General features: G+C 48.6%; 1 protein-coding gene across 4 annotated transcripts in view; it reads right to left on the bottom strand.

Annotated features, from left to right (window-relative positions):
* Positions 1 to 16738, bottom strand: part of VTCN1 (V-set domain containing T cell activation inhibitor 1) — a 195665-nt gene extending 178927 nt beyond the window's left edge. For all 4 annotated transcript variants that reach the window (XM_073670879.1, XM_073670877.1, XM_073670880.1 and 1 more), the window contains exon 1: positions 16468 to 16738. In XM_073670879.1, the coding sequence (XP_073526980.1) occupies positions 16468 to 16499 (32 nt within the window). In that variant the 5' untranslated portion in view covers positions 16500 to 16738. The remainder of the gene's footprint in view (positions 1 to 16467) is intronic.
* Positions 16739 to 25665: the final 8927 nt, after the last annotated feature.

Genomic DNA, 25665 nt, shown 5'->3' with positions numbered 1-25665 from the left:
TGGGGGGATATGGCGTTGGATATAAACAATATATGGTTTCAGATAACCAAGGGTGGATTGTAGTATGAACATGAAAAATGGCTATTTTTTTTAAATAAAATAGGAACCAGACATGTCAGCATTTGTAGGTATCCTACCTCAGTAGACTAGGGGTCATTAGTCCAGACATGTTAAAACATAGCTTTAGTTTAAGTTTGCTAACAGTCTGAGGTTTAATCTTTATTACTGAAGGGAATTAGACTTTGTAAACACTGTGTTTGCTAGGACCAGAGACAGACGATTGCACAAAATTGTAAATAAGACTACAGGCATATGGCTTAAGATGGAGACGCTTATTGTAGTACCAAAAATATAAGTGGCTATCTGAAACCCATTATGATGTATCCAACCTTTAATTAAATATTCTTATTATATATTCTTTATTAAGGTATTGCTTATCTGTGATAGCTGGCCACTGTCACAGGATTGGAATGTTGGACAACAACCTATGAATTTTCATGCTTATGTAATATTAGGTTGGGTAAGCCTTTTTTTTTTTTAAATATAAAAGCTGTTGAAGAATTCAGTTATGGCAGAAGCATTGTGGACCTGTGAAGAGGACGCTCTTTACAGTGTAGGACTTAGGACGCATTCTCTGCCCATCGCTGAACGCTTCTCCAGCTGAAGTTTCTGGACAGATGATGTACATGCTACTAGAGATATCTTTTTCTTCTTCTATTTAATGGTAAGTATGTAACCTTTATAAGTATTTAACCTTAGTAACCTTTAATCTACAAAAGTGTACACAATATCATAATATCATACTATTCCTTTGATTCTGTATTTTATCTTTCAAATTAACGGTTATAAATAAAATTGCGTTATATTACAAGTGGTTGCCTTCTTTAAAGCCATATCCGAACCTTATTGCTAAAAACTTGGCAATACACCCATCGCCTCCATCATCAGTCTCTGGTGACCTCCCGTCTCCTCCATCATCATTCTATGGTGACCGCCCGTCACCTCCATCATCAGTATCCGTGTCGATTATAGTGGGGTGTATGAGGAACTAATTATACCAAACAGGTTGTAACGATACAGTTTATAATCTTAATCAGCCAGAGGTTTAGATTTGTTAATCCAAGAGAAATACACTATTATCTTTGTGTTGACTTGTAAATGCATGTGTATTTCTGTGGCTGGTCAAAAAGGACATACTATTATGTGTATAAAATTGAATGTTGACTTCTCTTTGTTTGGAAACAATAATGTTTGTTAATATGCTAATGACATATTGTACTAAAGCCAGCTAGATGTTGATTTAAAGAGCCCCCTCCTATACCAACTATGTTAATTGCTTAAATGCACAAACAATGACACCTGAGACCTGTGTGAATGATATCATCACTAATCCTTGACCTCTGGATGTGTATTTAAAAAGCAGATATGCTTCTGTAGCAGTCAGATTTGAAACAGAGAATTGAAAGAGACTTTACAAGGAGAATCAAAGATCAGACTCTCTCAGACCGTCAGCTTGGTAGCATGGCTTTAACCAAAGAGACACAAATTTGGATTCTACATGATACCGGCCTAAGGGTATATGACCCTGACTGGAAAGATACGGATCTGCTCCATTGACCATCAGAGAGGCCATTGATACATTTGGCGAGACCAGTTTGGGACAATGAAGTCACCTGGCCACATGGATATGTTGTTTCGGGTTGTCAGGTGGGACCCTCCGGTCGCCTGGAACTCATGAAGACATTCGGAGAAGCTAGATTTAAACCAGCCGGTCATCTGGCCCCATGAAAACTCTCGGAGAGGCCAGGTTGGGACTCTCGGGTCTCCTGGCCTTGCACCTCGATTGACTGCTAGGTTCCTAAGCTTGCCGCTACCTTCTTTCTGTTGGGGCCCGCCAGAAGCGGGGGGCCACTGGTTGAGGTAGTTGACCCCGGAAGTCCCAAAGTTGCAGCTGTTCTATCCCAGGTGGGCGAGCGGAAGAGTGAGGACTGTGTAATGTTGCACCATCTTGGGTATTAGCTGGGACTGTTCTATCTGTTTATTGTCTGCGTTGTGGTTCAATAAAGTATTGCCACACTGTTTTAACCTCACCCTGTGTTGTCTGACTAGTATTACGCCCACGGAAGACCCCCGTGTCTTCACACAGGTGATAAAGATCATTATTTTAATATGTAGCATGAAACACATCCTACACTCCCTGCGGGTGCATGTTTTGCGGCGGTAGACAGATGCAACACATGCGGAGATTGCCTGACAAACTGACAATCTCTGCATATGTTGCGTTCGTCTCCTGCTGCAAAACATGCAGCCGCAGGGAGTCAAACATTTTAGCAGAGCACGCCGAGATACTCGGATAACAGCCGAGCATGATTGGATAGCACGTTATCTAAGCACGTTCGCTCATCACTAACTACAATCTATTACTCCCTGTTATCAGCCATTACGGGGGGAGGTGACTGTAGGACAGGAGACTACAATCTATTACTCCCTGTTATCAGCCATTACTTGGGGAGGAGACTGTAGGAGAGGAGACTACAATCTATTACTCCCTGTTATCAGCTATTACTGGGGGAGGTTTTCCTTCAGGGAGTAGACTAACAAAAAGAGAAAGAAGACCAGAGGAGCTGCACAGGAGGTGGTGAGTTACAAGTATGTACCAATGTCTGATGTTGCGCCTACCGCCTCCTATGTAAACCCCACCAAACCTAAAGGCACGGGCTCTCAAGAGGGTCCGAGGCAGAGGCAAGGTGGGGAGAGGAGGAGGACGTTTGACAATGCTGCCATCTGTGCGGGGAACAGTGCAGGGGGCGAGGCTGTGGAGGACATAGGAGATCCTGTGGAGTTTCCCTCCCTGCCCTCTGCGGCTAATCCGGTTATCACCGGGGCCGAGGAGGCCGGGATGAATGTGCATGCCGTTGCGAGAGGGGGACGGTGTGAGGAGTCTCCATCCCTGCTCACTGCGGCTGAGCCATGGCTGCGGGGGGCAGGATGAAGGAGCGTGTCACTGCGAAAGGAGGTCGGTATGCTCCAGCAGTGGTAAAGGCGGCTCCTGGAGTCGGTGAAGTGAGGCGCACTGTTGTGACAGGTTCGCAGTATGCCCCAACAGAAGAGAAAAGGCACACGGCTGGGACAGGGGAGCCGCGTGCCAAGAATGTTGCTGCAGACAAGCAGCAGAAAAAAACATCTGCGAGGAACACTGGGCGCACTGCTACAAAAGGGGACAGTGTGCCCCGGCGCCCACAAGTGACACAAAGGTCTTGAAGTCTGTGGGTACAGAGCAGGCGGCGGTGCCTCATAAACATGACCAGGATAATATGGAGGAAACTTCTGCAGTAAGGGGTCAGAGCGCTCCAAGAGCACAACAGAGAGCCAGCACCAATCCAAGGAAAACAGGTGTGGTGCTGTCAGGAAAAAGAGCCTCTGAAAATGCTCCCCTCCCCCGGCCCAGCAGATGTGAGAGCAGAGACATTAGATACAAAGGAAGAAGGAATGGATGTGACTGTGGAAGGTGCAGAGAACAGCGGAGTAAATGGTGGTGAGAAGAGTGGTAATGAGGTGACAGAAGGTGGCAGTAATGGTATGAGAACTAAGGGGAATGAAAGAAGCAGTGCAGCAAATGACAGGAGTAGTAGTGCAGTGAATGATGGGAGTAATGGTGCAGTGAATGATGGGAGTAGTGGTGCAGTGAATGGTGGGAGTAGTAGTGGAGTGAATGATGGGAGCAGTGATGCAGTGAATGGTGGGAGTAGTAGTGGAGTGAATGATGGGAGCAGCACTGGTGTTGGTGGGGGGGAAGTAGGCGCTGGTCCCGCTGCCCCCCTAGCATTGGCGGGGGCTTCAGCCCAAAGCTATTCTGGAGCTGTCAGTGCTGGTGGTAGTAGTGCGCCCTCGTCTGGTGGCCCTGGGGATGGTGACTTGCAACAGCAGCTCCTGGACGTCCTGAGGAGAGGGGAGAGCTCCATCACTGTAGAGGGGAGGGAGGTTGATCTGTCTTTCTGGATAGAGAGACATGGTCTTTCAGCCTTCCGAGATAGAGGGGCAGAGACTGTCTGGTCTCTGCCAACAACAGGGCAGAGGAGTAACCGTAGGAACGTGGTCCGTCTCCAGTGGGTGAGCAAGGATGCCTGTCCTGATAGGTCGAAGGTGGTTGAGTTCCTGCTGGGGATGGGCTTTGAGGCATATGACATCTTTGCCTTGATCCATCCCTACGGGACCTCCTACTTTGACATTATCTTCATGAGGCAGAGAGTCTTGAGCTTTTCGAGCTGGCTCGGAGTCGCCCCGAATGGCATGGTTTCTTTGCTCTGGCAATAACCCGCCAAAAGTCAGTCAGGAAACTGACCGTTTTGACTAGTAACGACTAACTTTCCTATATGGACATTACAACCTGCGTGGGTCGATATGGAGATATCGTTGATTTTCTTCAAAAGAACCTTAAAAGCGGCGAGTGCGGGACAGGCGAAAGTCGGGACTAATCTTTCCGATGAAGAGATCAATAGGGGCGAAGGAGGCAGGGAACCGGTGAGGAGCAAGCTGCCGCCATCCAAAAGCAGGCGGGAGGAGCAGCGCCGTGGGGACAGGGGGCAGGAAGTAATGTCCCTAAACTCTGACCCAGGTACTTCACTTGCAGCTGAGGATCCTGAGGACATCGAATTGAGCGAGGAAGTCAATAGACTTGAAAGGGAGAAGCAAGAGGATGCCATGTCTTCCCAGGAACCTTCATTGGGTGACAGTCTTGATGCTGGAGAAGGGGAGTGGTTAAAGGAAAAGGGTAACAGGAAAACAACCAGGAGTAGGAGGGGGACCAGGTCTCAAGCTGCCTCTTTAGAGTATGACCCCTCTGACTCTAGCACTGATCCAGGGGCCATTGGGAGGTCCAGCCCCCCCCCCTCTGGTGGACCTCCCCAACTGGTTTTGGGCCCCAGGGCTCACCTCCGGAGGGGGAGGGGAGGACCCAGGGCCAGAGGTTGCATGTAGTTGGGGCTCAGGAGGTGGCTGGGTCTTCCAAAATAAAGGAAAGGAGACTAATTCAGGACCATCAGACAAGGGCCAGAATGTATGTAAAGAGAGAATGGATGAGTCTGTTTGTCTTAAGCGCACTAAAAACTCATCATTATCAGAGGAAGAGGTTGGGACTGTCAGTGGTGGGAAGAAAAAGGCTACCTAATTCAATCAATCATGATGGCTTCACCCACCCCATTGACCCTGGCAACCATTAATGTTTCCAGCATAAAGTCAGATGCGGCAAGGTACACAGCCTTTCATTTTCTCGGCCAACTTGATGCCAGCATTTTGTTTTTGCAGGAGACCAGGTTGACCGATATATCAACCTTGCATAAAGCAAGGCGGGAGTGGAGGCATGGGCCCTCCTACTGGTCTCTTGCGGCCGAGCCGTATAGCGGGGTGGCGGTCCTTTTTAAGACCGCAGTGGTTGAATGCAGATGAGTGATCGAATTAGAAATGGGGAGATGCTTGACCCTAGATGTCTTCATGAAGGGATAGGAGCTTCGGCTCATTAATATCTATGGTCCCAAGTCCAAGTGGGGCCGCAACTGTCTCTTCCTGAAGATCAAACCCTTTTTATCTTCGAGTTGGCAGGTGGTCTTTAGAGGGGATTTCAACAATGTCACGAGATCCTGTGATAGAGGAGGTTCCGGAGACCGGCTGGCTTATGACTGCGTCGCTTTAAACAGGATAGTAAGTGAGGCTCGCCTGGTGGATGTCCATATCCGGCACAACCCGGGCGACACGGGATTCACTTTTTTTAGAGGTAGTCAGTGCAGGTCTAGGATAGACAGGTTTTATTTGAAGGAGGAGGCCGTCTCTTCACCGTTGTCGGTTGTGGAGGTGGAGTTCTCCGATCACTGTTTGATTATGTTTTCTCTGAACGTTACAGAGACTCCTCGGATGGGAAGAGGTTATTGGAAGCTGAATTCGTCACTCCTTGAGGAAGAAGCTGTAAGACGGTCCTTTGAGGAAGTCCTTCAGAGCCAGGTACCATTGCTGGGCCTAAGTAACACTAAGTCAGAGTGGTGGGAGATGTTCAAACATCGGGTGGCGAGATTCTTCCGGCAGCTCTCGAACCTCAGAAGCCTGAACAGGGATCGCCTGTATCAGAGCCTGAGGAGGAAACTCGAGCATCTTGTCTCGACTGGAGGTAGCCGCGAGGAGATCTCCAGAGTGAAGTCCTTGCTCAAGAGGTGTCAGTACGATAGACACGCATCTTTGGTTTTCGAGAGGGACTACGGGAAGTACTGCTCACCCGACCCTTACAGAAACTGTAAGATGTCAGTGAATAGTAAGATAGTGACGGGGCTGGTGGACAGTACGGGGTCCCTGAGAAGGTCCAGATCAGGGATCTTGGAGGTCATCAGTTCCTACTACTCGTACCTCTTGGGAAGAAGTGAGTTGGATCATGATAGCATGATGGCTTTCCTGGCTGAATCTGTTCCTGAGCCAGGGGCTGACCTCTCGCTGGTAGAAGCGATCAAAAAACAGAAAGTGAGACTGGCGGTCGACGGGCTTAGGCTCAGAAAATCGTCAGGTCCAGATGGCTTAACATCTAAGTTGTTTAGGACCTTTAGGGACTCTTTGGTCCCCCTCTTGACTCAGGTGTTTAACGAGTGTCTCTCCTTGGGCACTCTGCCGAGATCATTAAGGATGTCAGCTTTGATCATTTTTTCAAAGGGTAAGGATCCGTAACGCATTGAGAACTGGCGTCCCATAGCACTTCTCAATGTGGACAGGAAGGTTCTGGCTAAGATACTTTTCAACAGGCTGGTGAAGTTTGCACCCCGGCTCCTTTCGGAGGTTCAGCACTGTTGCGTTCCTGGCTGTAGCACTTTTAGTGCTGTTCTTGGTGTCCAAAAGGCCCTGGAGCGGGGCAGGGCGGGCCTTTGGAAGGGGTTCTTGCTGACCCTGGATCAGGCAAAAGCCTTTGATTAGGTCAACCACGAGTACCTCTGGTCCACTCTTTTGAGGTATGGTCTGCCTAGAGGCTTTGTGGACTGGCTTAAGACCTTGTAGGCACGGGCTGAGACTTTCTCTCTGGTAAATGAGTGGATTGGACGACCTTTCGGGGTAGGGTCCGGTGTCCATAAGGGCTGACCTCTTAGCCCTTTGCTTTATGTGTTTGCGATTGCTCCCTTCCTCAAAAGGGTTGATTGTGGACCATTGGCGGGGGTGCAGATGGTCACTTACTGCATAAGGAGACTAGGGGGGTTGAATATGGTGAACCCCGTGGTGTTTCTAGTGAACACCTTTTGAAAGATAACATTGCAAAACTTTTGGAAAGAGAGGGCTCCTCCGTGGGTATTTTCCTGCAAGGGATGGTTTCAGCCTTTCTTCCAGGAATGGGAGACAGGGGGCAGATTGAAGGATATTCGCACTCCACATGGGCTTATGTTACCCCGGTTCTGAAAATGATCCGCCGGTGGGGTCTAGGAATGTGGGAGATGAGGTCCCTCCCGAGGAAACTCCTTGATATGAGGATCTTGCTTTCGCATTTTCAGAGACCATTGGTCCTCAAGGACTGCCCAAGTCGGGATCTGGAGGTTGGGTTGAGTTTGTTAAATTCTAGCAGGATCCCCAAGATGTACTGGGACTTGACTTGGCGCTGCTTCCATGGTAAGCTGTATGTGAGGTACAATTTGAAGTTCAGGAGCTCCGAGGACAGGAATTGCCCCCGTGAGGCTTGTGCTAACGTGCTGGAAAGCATGGAGCACTTCCTGCTTCATTGTCCCTTTAATACAGAGGTGTACAACAGGTTGGGGGCTTCCATTGGTTGGCCGCGGCTGGCTACTCTGTCCTATGCCGGGTGGGCCTATGGAGCGTTCGGAGACCTTGGGAGAAGGGACCGAGACACTTTATTCATAGTCAGCGCAGTGGTGAGGTATTTCACGTGGAACGCACGAGTTTTAGTCTCGACGCAGAGTAAAATCCTCCATGTAGATGAAGTCTGTAGGAACATCCTAGGTGACCTGGTGAAGGTACGTTCTCTGGAGTATGAAGGACTGGGTGCCCGGAGGGCGGCCCGTCTCTGGAGGGGCTTTTCCTTCAGGGTGCCTTAGTCCGGTAGTACTCCTATATCCTGGTGGTGGGCTGATGTCTTTCCATCCTAGATTTTTGTTTTGTATTTGTCTCCTGAATAGAAGGTTTGCCGGCATCGAACTTGAGCCTTGGATGGTGAGTGTGTAGGTTGTGTTCTGTATATATTGTATATAATGTATAATAGGGGGTTTTAGTTAGGTTGGGTGGGGGATTTGGGGGGGTTTTCATCGGTGGTGATAAGAGGACTGATCTGGCCTGGTCCAGGCCCCGCCTGGGGAAAAACTTTGGGGCCTGATCCTAGCTCGGAGTAATCCTGAACTTTGTGGCCAGAGCTGGATCAGGGGTGGCGGGATAGTTAGTGTAGGTCTGTGTTTATATGTAGAGAAGAAAAAAAACAAAAACAAATTTTTATATATATATATATATATATATATATATATATATATATATATATATATATATATATATATATATATATATATATATATATATATATACTGTGTTCCAAATTATTATGCAAATAATATTTTCTCAGATTTTCCCAAATTACCCATATGAATTGCAGTCATTGTAATTTTCCAGTCAAATAACTATTCGAGTACAATTGAAAGATTTTTGTATAAACTGCCGATGATAACAGGATATTTTTAAAAAAAAATAAAACACTCAAACTGCACTCAAAATGCATGTTCCAAATTATTCTGCACAGCAGAGTTTTCAACCTTTTCATTTTAATAAAGAACAAAAAAATGGTCATTTGTGAAATTATAAGCATTAGCCGGTTATTACACACTGAAATCAAACAGTTTTCAACTCAAAACTTTATTCTAGGTGATGTTACATTTGCACATAGGACCCCTTGTTCGAAAGGAGCTTCTGAACTCTCTCGTCCATTGAATTTGTCAGGTTTTGGATGGTTTCTGCTTCAATTGTTTTGCATGAGGACAGAATACCCTCCCAGAGCTGTTGCTTAGATGTGAACTGCCTCCCGCCATCATAGACACTCCTTTTAATGATGCTCCAAAGGTTCTGAATGGGGTAGAGGTCAGGGGAGCATGGGGGTCACACCATAAGTTTGTCCCCTTTTATGCCCATATCAGCCAGAGATGCAGATGTTTTATGTGCAGCATGAGATGGTGCATTATCATGCAGAAAAATGATCTTGCTGTGAAATACACAGTTCTTCTTCTTGAACCATGGCAGGAAGTGCTGTTTGAGAAAATCCACATACATTATGGAGTTCATCTTTAGCGCCTTCAGGGATCCTAAAGGGGCCGACAATCTCTCTCCCCATGATTCCAGCCCAAAACATTACTCCACCTCCTCCTTGTTGGCGCTGTAGCCGTGTTTGCATGGGGTGTCCATCAACCAGCCATCCTCCACTCAATCCATCTGGACCATCGAGCGCTGCACGGCACTCATCCGTGAACAAAACAGTTTTGAAGTCAGTCTTCATGTATTGTTTGTCCCACTGGAGCTGTTTCTGCTTGTGTACAGTGGATAGAGGAGGTCGATAGGATGGCTTACTCACAGCTGCAAACCTCTGAAGGACCCTGCATCTTGTTGTTCGGGGGACGTTGGAGGCACAAGCAGCTTCAAAAACTTGTCTGCTGCTATGACAAGGCTTTTTTGCCGCTGCTCTTTTAACCTGACGTAATTGCCTGTAGGAAAGAGTCCTCAATTTGCCCTTATCAGCACGCACACGTGTGTACTGTGAATCAGCTACATACTTCTTGATTGCCAAGACACTTCATCCTGATCATCGCACAATGTTGATTGTAGTCATGCCTTGACCTAAACACTCCACAATTTGTTGCTTCTCAGCAGCCGACACATCCTTTTTCTTTCCCATTTTGGCAGAAAATGTAGGCTGCTTAATAATGTGAGACAGCCTTCTTAAGTAGTCTTGCCTTTCATTGGACACACCTGCCAAACTAATTAGCACAGGTGTCTGCAATTGCTTACAGTGATATAAAGAGCCCTGACACACATCACCATCAATGAGTTTAACTGACAAACAAACAAATTCTTCCCTTATCACTCCGAAACACTTTCTGCATAATAATTTGGAACACAGTGTATATACAGTATATGTATGTAAAAAAAATTTCTATGTTATTTTTGGTTTTCTGTGGTGTGAATGAGGTGCGGTAAGGAGGTGACTAAGGTCAGGCAGTGGGACCAGTAGGTTAGTGTTAGTGTCCGGTTGTATATACGGTATATTAGGTTTAGTGTTTTATTGTATATAATCTTGTATATAGGACGGTGTTTTATGTGTATATAGGACGGTGTGAGCGTTGTTTGGGTTTGTATATAGTAGTATGAATGAAGCTGGGCTGGAGGCTTTACAGGATTTTATACTATTTATTATTTATTTCTAATGAAAAAAAAGTGTATATGTGTATATGTGTGTGTATATACAGTCATATGAAAAAGTTTGGGCACCCCTATTAATCTTAAGCTTAATGTTTTATAAAAATTGGTGTTTTTGCAACAGCTATTTCAGTTTGATATATGTAATAACTGTTGGACACAGTAATGTTTATGCCTTGAAATGAGGTTTCTTGTACTAACAGAAAATGTGCAATCTGCATTTAAACAAAATTTGACAGGTGCATAAGTATGGGCACCCTTATCATTTTCTTGTTTTAAATACTCCTTCCTACTTTTTACTGACTTACTAAAGCACTTTTTTTGGTTTTGTAACCTCATTGAGCTTTGAACTTCATAGCCAGGTGTATGCAATCATGAGAAAAGCTACTTAAAGTGGCCACTTGCAAGTTGTTCTCCTGTTTGAATCTCCTCTGAAGAGTGGCATGATGGGCTCCTCAAAACAACTGTCAAATGATCTGAAAACAAATATTATTCAACATAGTTGTTCAGGGGAAGGATACAAAAAGCTGTCTCAGAGATTTAACCTGTCAGTTTCCACTGTGAGGAACATAGTAAGGAAATGGAAGAACACAGGGACTGTTCTTGTTAAGGCCAGAAGTGGCAGGCCAAGAAAAACCTCAGAAAGGCAGAGAAGAAAAATGGTGAGATCAGTCAAGGACAATCCTCAGACCACCTCCAGAGAGTTGCAGCATCAACTTGCTGCAGATGGTGTCACTGTGCATCGGTCAACTAAACAACGCACTTTGCACAAGGAGAAGCTGTATGGGAGAGTGATGCGAAAGAAGCCATTTCTGCAAGCACGCCACAAACAGAGTCGGCTGAGGTAAAAGCACATTTGGAGAAGCCAATTTCTTTTTGGAAGAAGGTCCTGTGGACTGATGAAACCAAGATTGAGTTATTTGGTCATACAAAAAGGCGTTATGCATGGTGGCAAAAAAACACAGCATTCCAAGAAAAACACTTGCTACCCACAGTAAAATTTGGTGGAGGTTCCATCATGCTTTGGGGCTGTGTGGTCAATGCCGGCACCGGGAATCTTGTTAAAGTTGAGGGACGCATGGATTCCACTCAGTATCAGCAGATTCTTGACAATAGTGTGAAAGAATCAGTGACAAAGTTGAAGTTACGCAGGGGATGGATCTTTCAGCAAGACAATGATCCAAAACACCGCTCCAAATCTACTCAGGCATTCATGCAGAGGACCAATTACAATGTTCTGGAATGGCCATCCCAGTCCCCTGACCTGAATATCATTGAACATCTGTGGGATCATTTGAAGAGGGCTGTCCATGCTCGGCGACCATCAAACTTAACTGAACTGGAATTGTTTTGTAAAGAGGAATGGTCAAAAATACCTTCATCCAGGATCCAGGAACTCATTAAAAGCTACAGGAAGCGACTAGAGGCAAAAGGAGGATCTACTAAATATTAATGTCACTTTTCTGGTGAGGTGCCCATACTTATGCACCTGTCAAATTTTGTTTGAATGCAGATTGCACATTTTCTGTTAGTACAATAAACCTCATTTCAAGGCAGAAACATTACTGTGTCCAACAGTTATTACATATATCAAACTGAAATAGCTGTTGCAAAAACACCAATTGTTATAAAACATTAAGCTTAAGATTAATAGGGGTGCCCAAACTTTTTCATATGACTGTATATATATATATATATACACAGTATATTCCTGTGGTGATGATTATTTTGTTTCTTCATTTTAGTTTTATTTTATTCATTATTTTGTTTCTTTAATTTCATTCTAATTTTTTTTCCTTTTTAGTAGGTGAAGAATCTTCTTCCACTTCTGGGTCATTTGTCTGGATTTGTTTCTCTTCTCTTTCTGTGATGTGTCGGGTTTTGTCGCTTTGTTCTGTGATGTGTCGGGTTTTGTCGCTTTGTTCTGTGATATGTCGGGTTTTGTCGCCTTGTTCTGTGATGTGTCGGGTTTTGTCGCTTTGTTCTGTGATGTGTCGGGTTTTGTCGCCTTGTTCTGTGATGTGTCGGGTTTTGTCGCTTTGTTCTGTGATGTGTCGGGTTTTGTCGCTTTGTTCTGTGATGTGTCGGGTTTTGTCGCCTTGTTCTGTGATGTGTGGGGTTTTGTCGCCTTGTTCTGTGATGTGTGGGGTTTTGTCGCCTTGTTCTGTGATGTGTGGGGTTTTGTCGCCTTGTTCTGTGATGTGTCGAGTTTTGTCGCTTTGTTCTGGGATGTGTGGGGTTTTGTCGCCTTGTTCTGGGATGTGTCGGGTTTTGTCGCTTTGTTCTGTGATGTGTCGGGTTTTGTCACCTTGTTCTGGGATGTGTCGGGTTTTGTCGCTTTGTTCTGTGATGTGTCGGGTTTTGTCGCCTTGTTCTGTGATGTGTCGGGTTTTGTCGCTTTGTTCTGTGATGTGTCGGGTTTTGTCGCCTTGTTCTGTGATGTGTCGGGCTTTGTCGCCTTGTTCTGTGATGTGTCGGGTTTTGTCGCCTTGTTCTGTGATGTGTCGGGTTTTGTCGCCTTGTTCTGTGATGTGTCGGGTTTTGTCGCCTTGTTCTGTGATGTGTCGGGTTTTGTCGCCTTGTTCTGTGATGTGTCGGGTTTTGTCGCCTTGTTCTGTGATGTGTCAAGTTTTGTCGCTTTGTTCTGTGATGTGTCGGGTTTTGTCGCCTTGTTCTGTGATGTGTCGGGTTTTGTCGCCTTGTTCTGTGATGTGTCGGGTTTTGTCGCTTTGTTCTGTGATGTGTCGGGTTTTGTCGCCTTGTTCTGTGATGTGTCGGGTCTTGTCGCTTTGTTCTGTGATGTGTCGGGTTTTGTCGCTTTGTTCTGTGATGTGTCGGGTTTTGTCGCTTTGTTCTGTGATGTGTCGGGTTTTGTCGCTTTGTTCTGTGATATATCGGGTTTTGTCACCTTGTTCTGTGATGTGTCGGGTTTTGTCGCTTTGTTCTGTGATGTGTCGGGTTTTGTCGCCTTGTTCTGGGATGTGTCGGGTTTTGTCACCTTGTTCTGGGATGTGTCGGGTTTTGTCGCTTTGTTCTGTGATGTGTCAGGTTTTGTCGCTTTGTTCTGTGATGTGTCGGGTTTTGTCGCTTTGTTCTGTGATGTGTCGGGTTTTGTCGCTTTGTTCTGTGATGTGTGGGGTTTTGTCGCTTTGTTCTGTGATGTGTGGGGTTTTGTCGCCTTGTTCTGTGATGTGTCGGGTTTTGTCGCTTTGTTCTGTGATGTGTCGGGTTTTGTCGCCTTGTTCTGTGATGTGTCGGGTTTTGTCGCCTTGTTCTGTGATGTGTCGGGTTTTGTCGCCTTGTTCTGTGATGTGTCGGGTTTTGTCGCCTTGTTCTGTGATGTGTCGGGTTTTGTCGCCTTGTTCTGTGATGTGTCGGGTTTTGTCGCTTTGTTCTGTGATGTGTCGGGTTTTGTCGCTTTGTTCTGTGATGTGTCGGGTTTTGTCGCCTTGTTCTGTGATGTGTGGGGTTTTGTCGCCTTGTTCTGTGATGTGTCGGGTTTTGTCGCCTTGTTCTGTGATGTGTCGGGTTTTGTCGCCTTGTTCTGTGATGTGTCGGGTTTTGTCGCCTTGTTCTGTGATGTGTCGGGTTTTGTCGCTTTGTTCTGTGATGTGTCGGGTTTTGTCGCCTTGTTCTGTGATGTGTGGGGTTTTGTCGCCTTGTTCTGTGATGTGTCGGGTTTTGTCGCCTTGTTCTGTGATGTGTGGGGTTTTGTCGCCTTGTTCTGTGATGTGTCGGGTTTTGTCGCCTTGTTCTGTGATGTGTCGGGTTTTGTCGCCTTGTTCTGTGATGTGTGGGGTTTTGTCGCCTTGTTCTGTGATGTGTGGGGTTTTGTCGCCTTGTTCTGTGATGTGTGGGGTTTTGTCGCCTTGTTCTGTGATGTGTCGGGTTTTGTCGCCTTGTTCTGTGATGTGTGGGGTTTTGTCGCCTTGTTCTGTGATGTGTCGGGTTTTGTCGCCTTGTTCTGTGATGTGTCGGGTTTTGTCGCCTTGTTCTGTGATGTGTCGGGTTTTGTCGCCTTGTTCTGTGATGTATCGGGTCTTGTCGCTTTGTTCTGTGATGTGTCGGGCTTTGTCGCTTTGTTCTGTGATGTGTCGGGTTTTGTCGCTTTGTTCTGTGATGTGTCGGGTTTTGTCGCCTTGTTCTGTGATGTGTCGGGTTTTGTCGCCTTGTTCTGTGATGTGTCGGGTTTTGTCGCCTTGTTCTGTGATGTGTCGGGTTTTGTCGCTTTGTTCTGTGATGTGTCGGGTTTTGTCGCTTTGTTCTGTGATGTGTCGGGTTTTGTCGCCTTGTTCTGTGATGTGTCGGGTTTTGTCGCCTTGTTCTGTGATGTGTCGGGTTTTGTCGCCTTGTTCTGTGATGTGTCGGGTTTTGTCGCTTTGTTCTGTGATGTGTCGGGTTTTGTCGCCTTGTTCTGTGATGTGTCGGGTTTTGTCGCTTTGTTCTGTGATGTGTCGGGTTTTGTCGCTTTGTTCTGTGATGTGTCGGGTTTTGTCGCTTTGTTCTGGGATGTGTCGGGTTTTGTCGCTTTGTTCTGTGATGTGTCGGGTTTTGTCGCCTTGTTCTGTGATGTGTGGGGTTTTGTCGCCTTGTTCTGTGATGTGTCGGGTTTTGTCGCCTTGTTCTGTGATGTGTGGGGTTTTGTCGCCTTGTTCTGTGATGTGTCGGGTTTTGTCGCCTTGTTCTGTGATGTGTCGGGTTTTGTCGCCTTGTTCTGTGATGTGTCGGGTTTTGTCGCCTTGTCCTGGATGTGTCGGGTTTTGTCGCCTTGTTCTGTGATGTGTGGGGTTTTGTCGCCTTGTTCTGTGATGTGTGGGGTTTTGTCGCCTTGTTCTGTGATGTGTCGGGTTTTGTCGCCTTGTTCTGTGATGTGTCTGGTTTTGTCGCCTTGTTCTGTGATGTGTCGGGTTTTGTCGCCTTGTTCTGTGATGTGTCGGGTTTTGTCGCTTTGTTCTGTGATGTGTCGGGTTTTGTCGCCTTGTTCTGTGATGTGTCGGGTTTTGTCGCCTTGTTCTGTGATGTGTCGGGTTTTGTCGCCTTGTCCTGGATGTGTCGGGTTTTGTCGCTTTGTCTGATGTTTTGTTCTGTTCTATCTTCTCCTTTGTGATGTATCGGAGTTGTGTTATGTGTCGTATTGTCTGGTGTTCCGCAATGTGCGTCTTCTATAAAATGAATAAAAGACCTACAATCTATTGATGTAAAGATGGGGGCTTCGTGGTTGTTATTGGGGGGTTTTGGGATTTTTAGGTAGTTATTGGGGGTCTTATGGTTGTTATTCGGGGTCTCATTGTTATTGGTGGTTTTATGGTTGTTATTCAGCGTCTCATTATTAGGGGATTGGTGGTTGTTATTGGGGGGTTTCGTGGTTGTTATTGGGGGCTTTGTGTTTGTTATTCAAGGTCTCGTTGTTATTGGGGGCTTGGTGGTTGTTATTGGGGGTCTCGTGGTTGTTATTCGGGGTCTCGTTGTTATTGGGGGCTTGGTGGTTGTTATTGGGGGTCTCGTGGTTGTTATTCGGGGTCTCGTTGTTATTGGGGGCTTGGTGGTTGTTATTGGGGGGGTTTCGTGGTTGTTATTCGGGGTCTTGTTGTTATTGGGGGCTTGGTGGTTGTTATTGGGGGGTTTTGTGGTTGTTATTGGGGGTCTCGCGGTTCTTATTCGGTGTCTTGTTATTGGGGGCTTTGTATTTGTTATTTGGGGTCTCGTTATTGGGGGCTTGGTGGCTGTTATTGGGGGGTCTCGTGGTTGTTAATCGGGGTCTCGTTGTTATTGGGGGGTTTCGTGGTTGTTATTGGGGGTCTCGGAGTTGTTATTGGGGGCTTTGTGTTTGGCATTCGGAATCTTGTGTTTGGCATTATTAGGGTCACTGTCTGGCGTTTTCGGTTCCTGGCGCCGGGGTTTTGTGGGTAGCAGGGCTCGGACGCTGTTTTGGTTGTGCTGCCTATTAAAGACCTTGAAATATATCTTATAATTCAGATACATATTCCCAACCTTGAAGACACCACACACAGAGCCCTCCTCACCCATCTACAATTCTGTACTTACATCCTGAATATCACCTGCCCGATGGTGGCCATGACGGATCCGGGACCGGAGTCAGGAGATGGAGGTCTCTGTTCAGCACTGGGGTCTTCAGGATCCCCCTTCTCTCTATATATGTTCTACAGTGCAATGTCCTGAGCACGGCTGGAGATAACAGCAGATATGTCCGCAGTGTAGAGAAATCTCACGTCTCCCGGCGTCACACAAGAAGTGAGATCTCCAGGTATGAGGAAGAGACAGAGAAGGTGCCAAACCCATCTGTGGTCATGTGGAGGAATGTACCTGCCCTCCGGTCACTGTCACCTCTTATATGTCAGCACCTGCATATACTGAATCACTGGAGCAGAGTGTCGTAAAAAAGACAGAGCCTTCATCCCTTTAAGGTATCTGCTCATTCTCATAAATATTTTACTTAATATATTGTTATGTCTTATATTTTCCCGAGTTACAGAAATGTAATGTGGGCGTTAAGCCATTAAGATATTCGTCATATATTCCAGGAGAACTGTTCCCCAGGATCAGTATCTGGTGACCGCCCGCCACCTCCATCATCAGTATCTGGTGACTGCCCGTCGCCTCCATCATCAGTATCTGGTAACCGTCCGTCACCTCCATCATCAGTATCTGGTGACCGCCCGTCGTCTCCATCATCAGTATCTGGTGACCGCCCATCGCCTCCATCATCAGTATCTGGTAACCGTCCGTCACCTCCATCATCAGTATCTGGTGACCGCCCATCACCTCCATCATCAGTATCTGATAACCGTCCGTCGCCTCCATCATCAGTATCTGGTGACCGCCCATCGCTTCCATCATCAGTATCTGGTGACCGCCCGTCCCGTCCATCATCAGTATCTGGTGACCGTCCATCACCTCCATCATCAGTATCTGGTGACCGCCCGTCGCCTCCATCATCAGTATCTGGTAACCGTTCGTCGCCTTCATCATCAGTATATGGGGCCCATTATACTGTATGGAGGACTATGTGGAGTCATTATACTGTATGGAGGATTATGTTGGGCCAATTATACTGTATGGAGGACTATGTGGAGCCAATTATACCGTATGGAGGACTATGCGGGCCCATTATACTGTATGAAGGGCTATGTGAGGCCATTATACTGTATGGGGGACTATACGGGCCCATTATACTGTATGAAGGGCTATGTGAGGCCATTATACTGTATGGAGGACTATGTGAGGCCATTATACTGTATGGAGGACTATGTGAGGCCATTATACTGTATAGAGGACTATGTGGGGCCCATTATACTGTATGGGGGACTATTTGGGGCCATTATACTGTATGGAGGACTATGTTGGGCCATTATACTGTATGGAGGACTATGTGGGGCCATTATACTGTATGGAGGACTACGTGGGCCCATTATACTGTATGGAGGACTATGTGGTGCCCATTATACTGTATGGAGGACTATGTGGGGCCATTATACTGTATGGAGGATTATATGGGGCCCATTTTAATGTATGGAGGACTATGTGGGGCCATTATACTGTATGGAGGGCTATGTGGGGTCATTATACTGTATGGAGGACTATGTGGGGTCATTATACTGTATGGAGGACTATGTGGGGCCATTATACTGTATGGTGGATTATGTGGGGTCATAATACTGTATGGAGGACTATGTGGGGCTCATAATACTGTATGGAGGACTATGTGGGGCCATTATACTGTATGGAGGACTATGTAGGGCCATTATACTGTATGGAGGACTATATGGGGCCATTATACTGTTGGAGGACTATGTGGGGCTCATAATACTGTGTGGAGGACTATGTGGGGCCATTATACTGTATAGAGGACTATGTGGGGCCATTATACTGTATGGAGGACTATGTGGGGCCATTATACTGTATGGAGGACTATGTGGGGTCCATTATACTGTATGGAGGACTATGTGGGGCCCATAATGCTGTATGGAGGTGACTCGCCCCCTGGGCCGTGGGGCACTCGGGACCGGTGTTCATGGCAATGCTGGGAGTAGTAGTGGCGACCCGGTCCTGTGGCTCAGGGTGGTCAGACCAGTGGTAGTCTATGATGTGCTGTAGGTAATGTCCGACTACGCCACCCGTGGATTGAGGTCAGGGCTAACCGCCGCTGCAGTGCAGACCGCTGGGGCTGACATAAATGTGCAGCACTGAATAGTTCAACTCCCCACGGAAGGAGTATGGCCCCAGGGCAGTGTATATAATGGATGATGGAGGGGATGATTCCGACGGCGTTAGCCAGGAAACGGAGGCCTCTTAAACAGTTCAGGGTCTTTATTAGAACAGGTAATATGACCCAGAAACAGGCCCGGCTAGGAGGGGGCCTGGATGTCTGAGAACAAGTGGGAGGCTGGCCCTGATCAGGGTCAGGGTGTAGGCCTACCGTGCTCTCTGCGCTCTCTCTGGCTATTTCCCTTCTGGTAATGTAACAGCCCACGTTTCCGAGCTTTCCGTGTACTCTCGCCCGTATGGCTTGCAACTTGGTTCCCTTTCTACTCCCGCCCTGGTACGGCTTTACTGGTCCCTTCTGCTGTGGCGGAGCCTCCGGGCTTCTTAGGCCAAGGAACATACAGTCCCCTGCGGACTGGTTATCTGCTGTAGGATGTGGAATCCTCACAGCCTCAGACACCAAAGTCTGGTAGATTAGTTGCTTTCTCTAACCCTGCCCCCAGCTCCAGCTTTTATAGGGGCAGCCTGCTCCCCCTACTGGCCTGGGACAGGAGGTGCTGCATGCTAATGGTCCTTGACTAGAGGACCTCCCCCTTGCTCTCAGACACAGCTTTATTATATTTGTGGCATCCAGGCCAGGGTGACACATTCCCCCCTAGTAAAATATAGTACTCCGGGACTAAACAAGAAACAAGAATAACATGCATGACCATAAAACATTAGTAGACAAACGACGCCCAAGTTGAGTTCTTAAGGTCACAGTGTGGTCTGTGACCGGGTGTCCATATCACCAACACAACGGGGAGCCTTAACCAGGTGGGGGTCTGTCCTAGCCCCAAGTCCTTTACAGTCTTAGTTCATTCCTTGGTTAAGCTCCGAACGCAGTCCATACAAAGTCCCGGTTATTAAAAGTCCATAACCTTTGAGTCCGTACGGTAACTGCAAGAAACTGAAATACACAATTACTAACCATGCATGTAACTTTGCAAACATTTCAACACTTGGCAACACGGTTATTTACAGTTTTAGTGCACCCTATATTCTCCAGCGAGCGGGTATCTGCCCCTTTGTGCTCCTGGTTGACCTCCTTAATCCACTGTCTGGTGGTGGACCGACCTGGCTTTCCCCACTACCGTTAGGGATACAACTACCAGCTTGGTGTACAGGTAGGGCAGGCAGCTGTCTGCGGGTCCTTTGGCTTACCGCAGGCATGGCAGGCTCACTGTCAGCAGAGGGTTGACTCTCCTGGGCTGCTGGTACAGGCTCTTCTGCCTCTGGAGCTGCTTGCTCTTCTTCACCTTCCGGCTCTGGTGTAGGTTGTTCCTGAGCCGGTTTCAGGAAATGCAGGACGGGTACCACTATGGCATCGTTTATTCGAGTCTAGGACTGAGGAAACTCTCAGAGAACGGTGCTGATCATTTCTTCCTGGTCCTCTGCGGGTTCAAGGTCACTTTGATCCTCTTCTGCACTACGGAGTTGCTCGGGGCACCTTTTTAGGTGGTCTCTGGAGACGGTACTAGTGGTTTCTCCTCCATCCTTGGTGATTACGCACACCTTTGGGTTGTCGTGGTCAGACTGCAGTACGGTGTAGGGTTCCCTTTCCCACTGGTCGTCCAGCTTGTGTAGCCTTCTCTTGCGCTTCAGGACCTGCTCACCAGGTTCTAGGGGACCAGCAGGGGCGTGTTGGTTGAAGAGTCTTTCTTGCCTTTCTCTCACCTGGGCCAGGCTCTTCTCCACACTCTCCTGTACCTTCTTGTACTGCAGTCGCCTTTCCGTATCCCAGTCCGCATCCGGGGAGGTGTCCTCAGGTGTTAGGACTCCCATCTTCAAGTCCATGGGCAGCTTACCTGGTCTGGCTCGCATCAGGTAAGCCGGGGTGCAGTTTGTAGCATTCACCGGGATATGGTTGTACAAGTCTATTACGTCCGGCAGTTTTTCTGGCCACAGGTTGCGTTCCTCCAGGGCCAACATCTTCAGGAGATCGATGACTATATTGTTCATTTTCTCCTACATCTCGTTGGTTGGTGGGTGGTAAGGCGTTGTCCGAATATTCTTACAGCCATAGAAGTTGCAGAATTCTTGGAAGATTTCAGCTTCGAACGCTGGACCCTGGTCTGTCAGGACTTGTTCCGGATACCCGTGTGGGCAGCAGAAGTATTGCTGGAAGGCTCTGGCCGCCGTTTGGGCTGTCAAGTCTTTTACCGGGACCACCACTAGTAAAGGGGAATAGTGGCCCACGATTGTCAGGGCGTAGATGCATCCTGACCGGCTTGGAGCCAGTTTTACGTGGTCCAGAGCTACCAGCTCAAGAGGCTGCTGGGTGATGATGGGCTTCAAGGGTGTCTTCTGGCTCGTGCGGTCTTTTCTCCTTAAGTTACAAGGGCCACAGTCCCTGCACCACTTCTCTACAGCACCTCTCATGCCGACCCAAAAGAACCGTCCTCTTAGCAGGAACTCCAGTTCCTTCCAACCGAAGTGCCCCGCTCTGTCATGGTAAGCCCCCAGGACCATAGCTGCATCCCGCCTTGGGACCACGACTTGCCAGGTCAGCTCGTGTCCGGTGGTTGACAAGTCTTCTGCACAGCTTGCCTTCATAGAGGAACAGCTTGCTCTTCTCTTTCCATAGCTGCTTGGCTTCCTCTGGAGCATCCGGATCTAAGCGGGCATCTTCCTGGGTCAGCAGATTTTTCACCAGGCGGATTGCAGCATCACTATCTTGGGTCTCGGCCCAGCTGTGGTGAGGTAGGGGATTGATCATAACAGTTGTTAAATCTTCCTCCTTCACGCGGTGGGAGTTCTACCTCCTCCAGCTCTTCTGGGTCTTCGTCACCTTCAGGTAAGTGAGCCATTCTCGACAGGGCGTCAGCGTTGGCATTGGTTTTGCCTGCCCGGTACTTGATCACGAAGTCATAATTGGAGAGACGGGCCATCCACCGCTGTTCCAGGGCACCAAGTCTTGCACTGTCTAGGTGTGTTAACGGGTTGTTGTCCGTGTACACAGTGAACTTTGCAGAGGCCAGGTAATGCTTGAAGCGTTCCGTTACGGCCCACACCACCGCCAAGAATTCTAGCTTGAAGGAGCTGTAATTCTCCGGGTTCCTCTCAGTGGGCCTCAGCTTCCGGCTGGCATACGCGATCACCCTTTCTCTGCCCTGTTGGCTTTGTGACAGTACGGCTCCCAGTCCCACATTACTGGCGTCTGTGTGGAGAATAAAAGGCTGGCCATAATCAGGGTAGGCCAGGATCTCATCCCCTGTGAGGGCCATCTTCAACTGACGGAAGGACTCCTCTTCCGGTTTATCCCACTTAAAGGGTGGCTTTTGGCTTCTGGACTTAGACTGTCCTATCAGGAGGTCCTGCATAGGAGCTGCCATCTTAGTGAACCCGGGGATGAACCTTCGGTAGTAGCCTACCAACCCGAGGAATTGCCTCACTTCCTTGATGTTCGAGGGGCTTGGCCAGCTCTTGATTGCTGTGACCTTGTCAGGGTCGGGGGCTACTCCTTCCGCACTTACCACGTGCCCTAGGTACTGGACCTTTGGTTTCAACAGGTGGCACTTCGATGGTTTCACCTTCAGGCCATAGCCTGCCAGGGCTTCGAACACCTCTGCCAGGTGTTTTAGATGGTCCTCGTAGGTCTTCGAATAGACGATCACGTCGTCCAGGTAAAGGAGGACCGTCTCGAAGTTTCGGTGCCCTAGACAGCATTCCATCAGCCTCTGGAAGGTCCCTGGTGCGTTGCAGAGCCCGAAGGGCATACAGTTGAACTCGCTCAGTCACATCGGGGTGGTGAAGGCGGTCTTCTCCTTGTCAGCCTCTGCCACAGGAACCTGCCAGTACCCGCTAGTAAGTTCCAAAGTAGAAAAGAAGTTAGCTGATTTTAGTGCGGTGATACGGGTGATACGGTTGATTTGTCTATAGTCCACGCACATTCTCATGGTGCCGTCTTTCTTTTTTTACCAGAACCAGGGGGGGCTGCCCAGGGGCTACAGCTATCTCTAATGACCCCAGCTTCTTTCATTTCCCGCAGCATACCCTTGGCGTTCTGATAATGTGCAGGGGGTACAGGCCTGTGTCTCTCTTTTATTGGTGGGTGGCTCCCCGTCGGGATATGATGTTCTATCCCTTTTACTCTGCCGAAGACTAGCGGTTGCTTGCTAAAAATTCTCTCGTACTCCTGGACCACCCGGTAGACTCCTTGTTTTTGGTGCAGGGGAGTGGAGTCAGCACTCACATGGAGTTTCTGGCACCAGTCCTCCTTTTGTTTCTGGGAGCCATTACCCTCCACCTGTGGAGATGGAGGCAAAGGCTCCACGGCCCTGATAGCTTTGTGTTCGACAGCAAACAGTTTGGCAAGTGTAGCGTACCTGGGTAAGTGTACCTCCCTCTCCCCAATGTTGAGGATGCGGACGGGCACCCTCCCATGATGGACATCAACCACCCCCCGGGCTGTCAAAATGGTGGGCCTGCTGTCTGAGTACACGGGTTCTACCATGGCTTGGTAGTCTCTACCTCTCAACCCGATTGCAGTCCGACACCAGATCATCATTTCACTTTTGGGAGGCATGGAAATGGGGAATGGGTCACTCAGTCTTACGCTACCGATCTCACCACCAGACAGTTCTACCTGCTGCCGTCTCATCAGGGCTTTTATCTCCTTGTTGAGGACTCTCTGTTGGCTGGAACTAGCATTCACCGCCACCTGTTGTAGAATTACAATTACCTCTGAAAGACAATTTTCAATTACGTTAGTACCCACAGTTATTTTAGGGTGACTTTCACGACGGTCAATGTCCACAATAATCACTCCCTGTGCCGGCAGTTCAACTTTACCAATTTTAATGGTCATCTCCTTGAACCCTATCTGCGGCACGGGTAAGCCATTACTGGCGATGATGCTCAAGTCACTGTCTGGATACCGTGTTATATCAGCATCAGTCCAATACTGCTTAAAAAGTACATAAGGGATAGTGGTTACTTGCGACCCGGTATCCAGCAAGGCGCTCATGGGGATACCGTCCAGCACCACGGGTAAAACCGGGCGCCCCCCAACGTACTTATTACGCCAATTGTAAGGGCCTGGTGATCTTATGCCTGGGGGTTGGCCCTCTGCCCCAGGTTGGACCCGTTTAAATTACAGTACCTGGAAATGTGTCCGGGCTGGTTGCGTCGACGGCAAATGGGCTGTCCATCCTCTGCGTAGCGGTCTGTGGGCCTCCCTCGGAACGACGGGGTCCTCCTCTGTCGATGCCACGGGACATCCTCCGGACTTGAAGCCAACTCGATGGGTCTTGACGGGTCCACTCGTAACGCCTGGACGGTCCTGGTCAACGCCGCGACACTCCTGGTCAGCTCCTGGACTTGGTGATGCAAATCTTTTGACGGGGCTTGGTTCAGGGCCTGTGCATCAGCCCCCACGGAGTCCATAGAGGAGGCGCCGCCTCCTGGTGGTAGGTGAGAACAGGGCGCCGGGGGTTTATAGCGCCACTTGTTGCGGGTCCACGGAGCACCCTTATGGCCCTGTCCTTGAATTGGGCAAAGGTCAGGTCAGGGTTCTGGAAGAACATGAGGCGCAGCTGGGTCCTGTGGGCGCTAGACAGCAGACCTTCTATAAACTGTTCTGTTAGTAGCTTATCCGTATCTTGCACGCTGCCAGGGTCAGTTTGTTTGATGGCTCTCAAGGCTTCCTGCAAATTTAGGGCATAGTCTCTGATGCGGTCCTGTGCCCGCTGCTTACATCCATAGAACCGCATTTTAATTTCAGCGGAGGTACGTGTGTCAAAGGTGCCTCGCAGCCGGGCCAGAATACCCTTCACAGTCCTTTTCTCCTCAGTGGGCCATGATTTTACCTCCCGCTGGGCTGCGCCAGTTAACTGCCCTGTTGGTATGCTGACCTTCTGTTCCTCTGTCAGGGGGTAGACTTGGAACAAACTGTACAGCCTTTCCTTAAAGTCAGTTAGGGCATGGGGCTCCCCTGAGTACTTAGGCAGCCAGGCCGCTCCAGGGATGTAGGGCAGGGAAAAGGGCATCACCGCTGCTGCAGCTGCGCTGGTGGTAGTGGGCGCCTCTGTGTCCGACATCCTCCTCCCCCCTAGTTAAGCGTGGCCTACCTTCCGACGATCCTCTTCTGTAGGCCGCGGCTCCGCTGCTGCTGCTCTGGACGAGGACCTTGCGTCGCGTCCTGATGACGTCAGCGTCGCTCTCTCTGCCTTCCAGGACCTTGCGCAGCGTCGGTGCGTGGGGCGGAGCTTCAGGTCTCGCGCGGTTTGGACGTCCACGCCCCTCTTCTTCCCGTGCGGTGTCCTGAAGATGGCGTCCGATGGCGGGAAAACGGCTGAAGATGGCGGGAACCGACGGAAGATGGCGGGAGCCGGCTGGAAATGGCTCCAGATAGCGGGAAACCTCTTTTCAGGTGCGTGTACAGTCTTTTTCAGGCACGCAATACCCGTTTGTGGAGGGTTGGTTACTATCCTTCCGACTACGCCAAAGCTGACTCGTCCCCTGGGCCGTGGGGCACTCGGGACCGGTCTTCAGGGCAATGCTGGGAGTAGTAGTGGCGACCCGGTCCCGTGGCTCAGGGTGGTCAGACCAGTGGTAGTCTATGATGTGCTGTAGGTAATGGCCGACTACGCCACCCGTGGATTGCGGTCAGGGCTAACCGCCGCTGCAGTGCAGACCGCTGGGGCTGATATAAATGTGCAGCACTGAATAGTTCAACTCCCCACGGGAGGAGTATTGTCACGGGTGTGTTGCCACGAAGATCGTCACGAGTACACAGCCTGACTTCTCGCAGCTGACTTGTTGGTGCTTTGTGTTTCTCGGCAGTGAGGGAGTTAATTCTCTCTCTCTCTCTGGGCTAGATGAGGTCCAGCCTCGCCCAGCTGCAATCAATACTTCTGTAGTGAGACTCCTTCATATACCTGCTGGTCTGTTTGGGAGGTGTCGGTGAAAGCATTTCATTCAGACTGACAGAGCGGATCGTGGTGTTTGGAGTTGCTGAGATAAGTGTATTTGGAAGTG

This window comes from Phyllobates terribilis, unplaced genomic scaffold (genome assembly GCF_046119375.1).
Source record: "Phyllobates terribilis strain yellow unplaced genomic scaffold, ASM4611937v1 Scaffold_2__4_contigs__length_985480577, whole genome shotgun sequence".
Classification (NCBI taxonomy): Eukaryota; Metazoa; Chordata; class Amphibia; order Anura; family Dendrobatidae; genus Phyllobates; species Phyllobates terribilis.
This window is presented reverse-complemented; position numbering and strand designations above follow the sequence as displayed.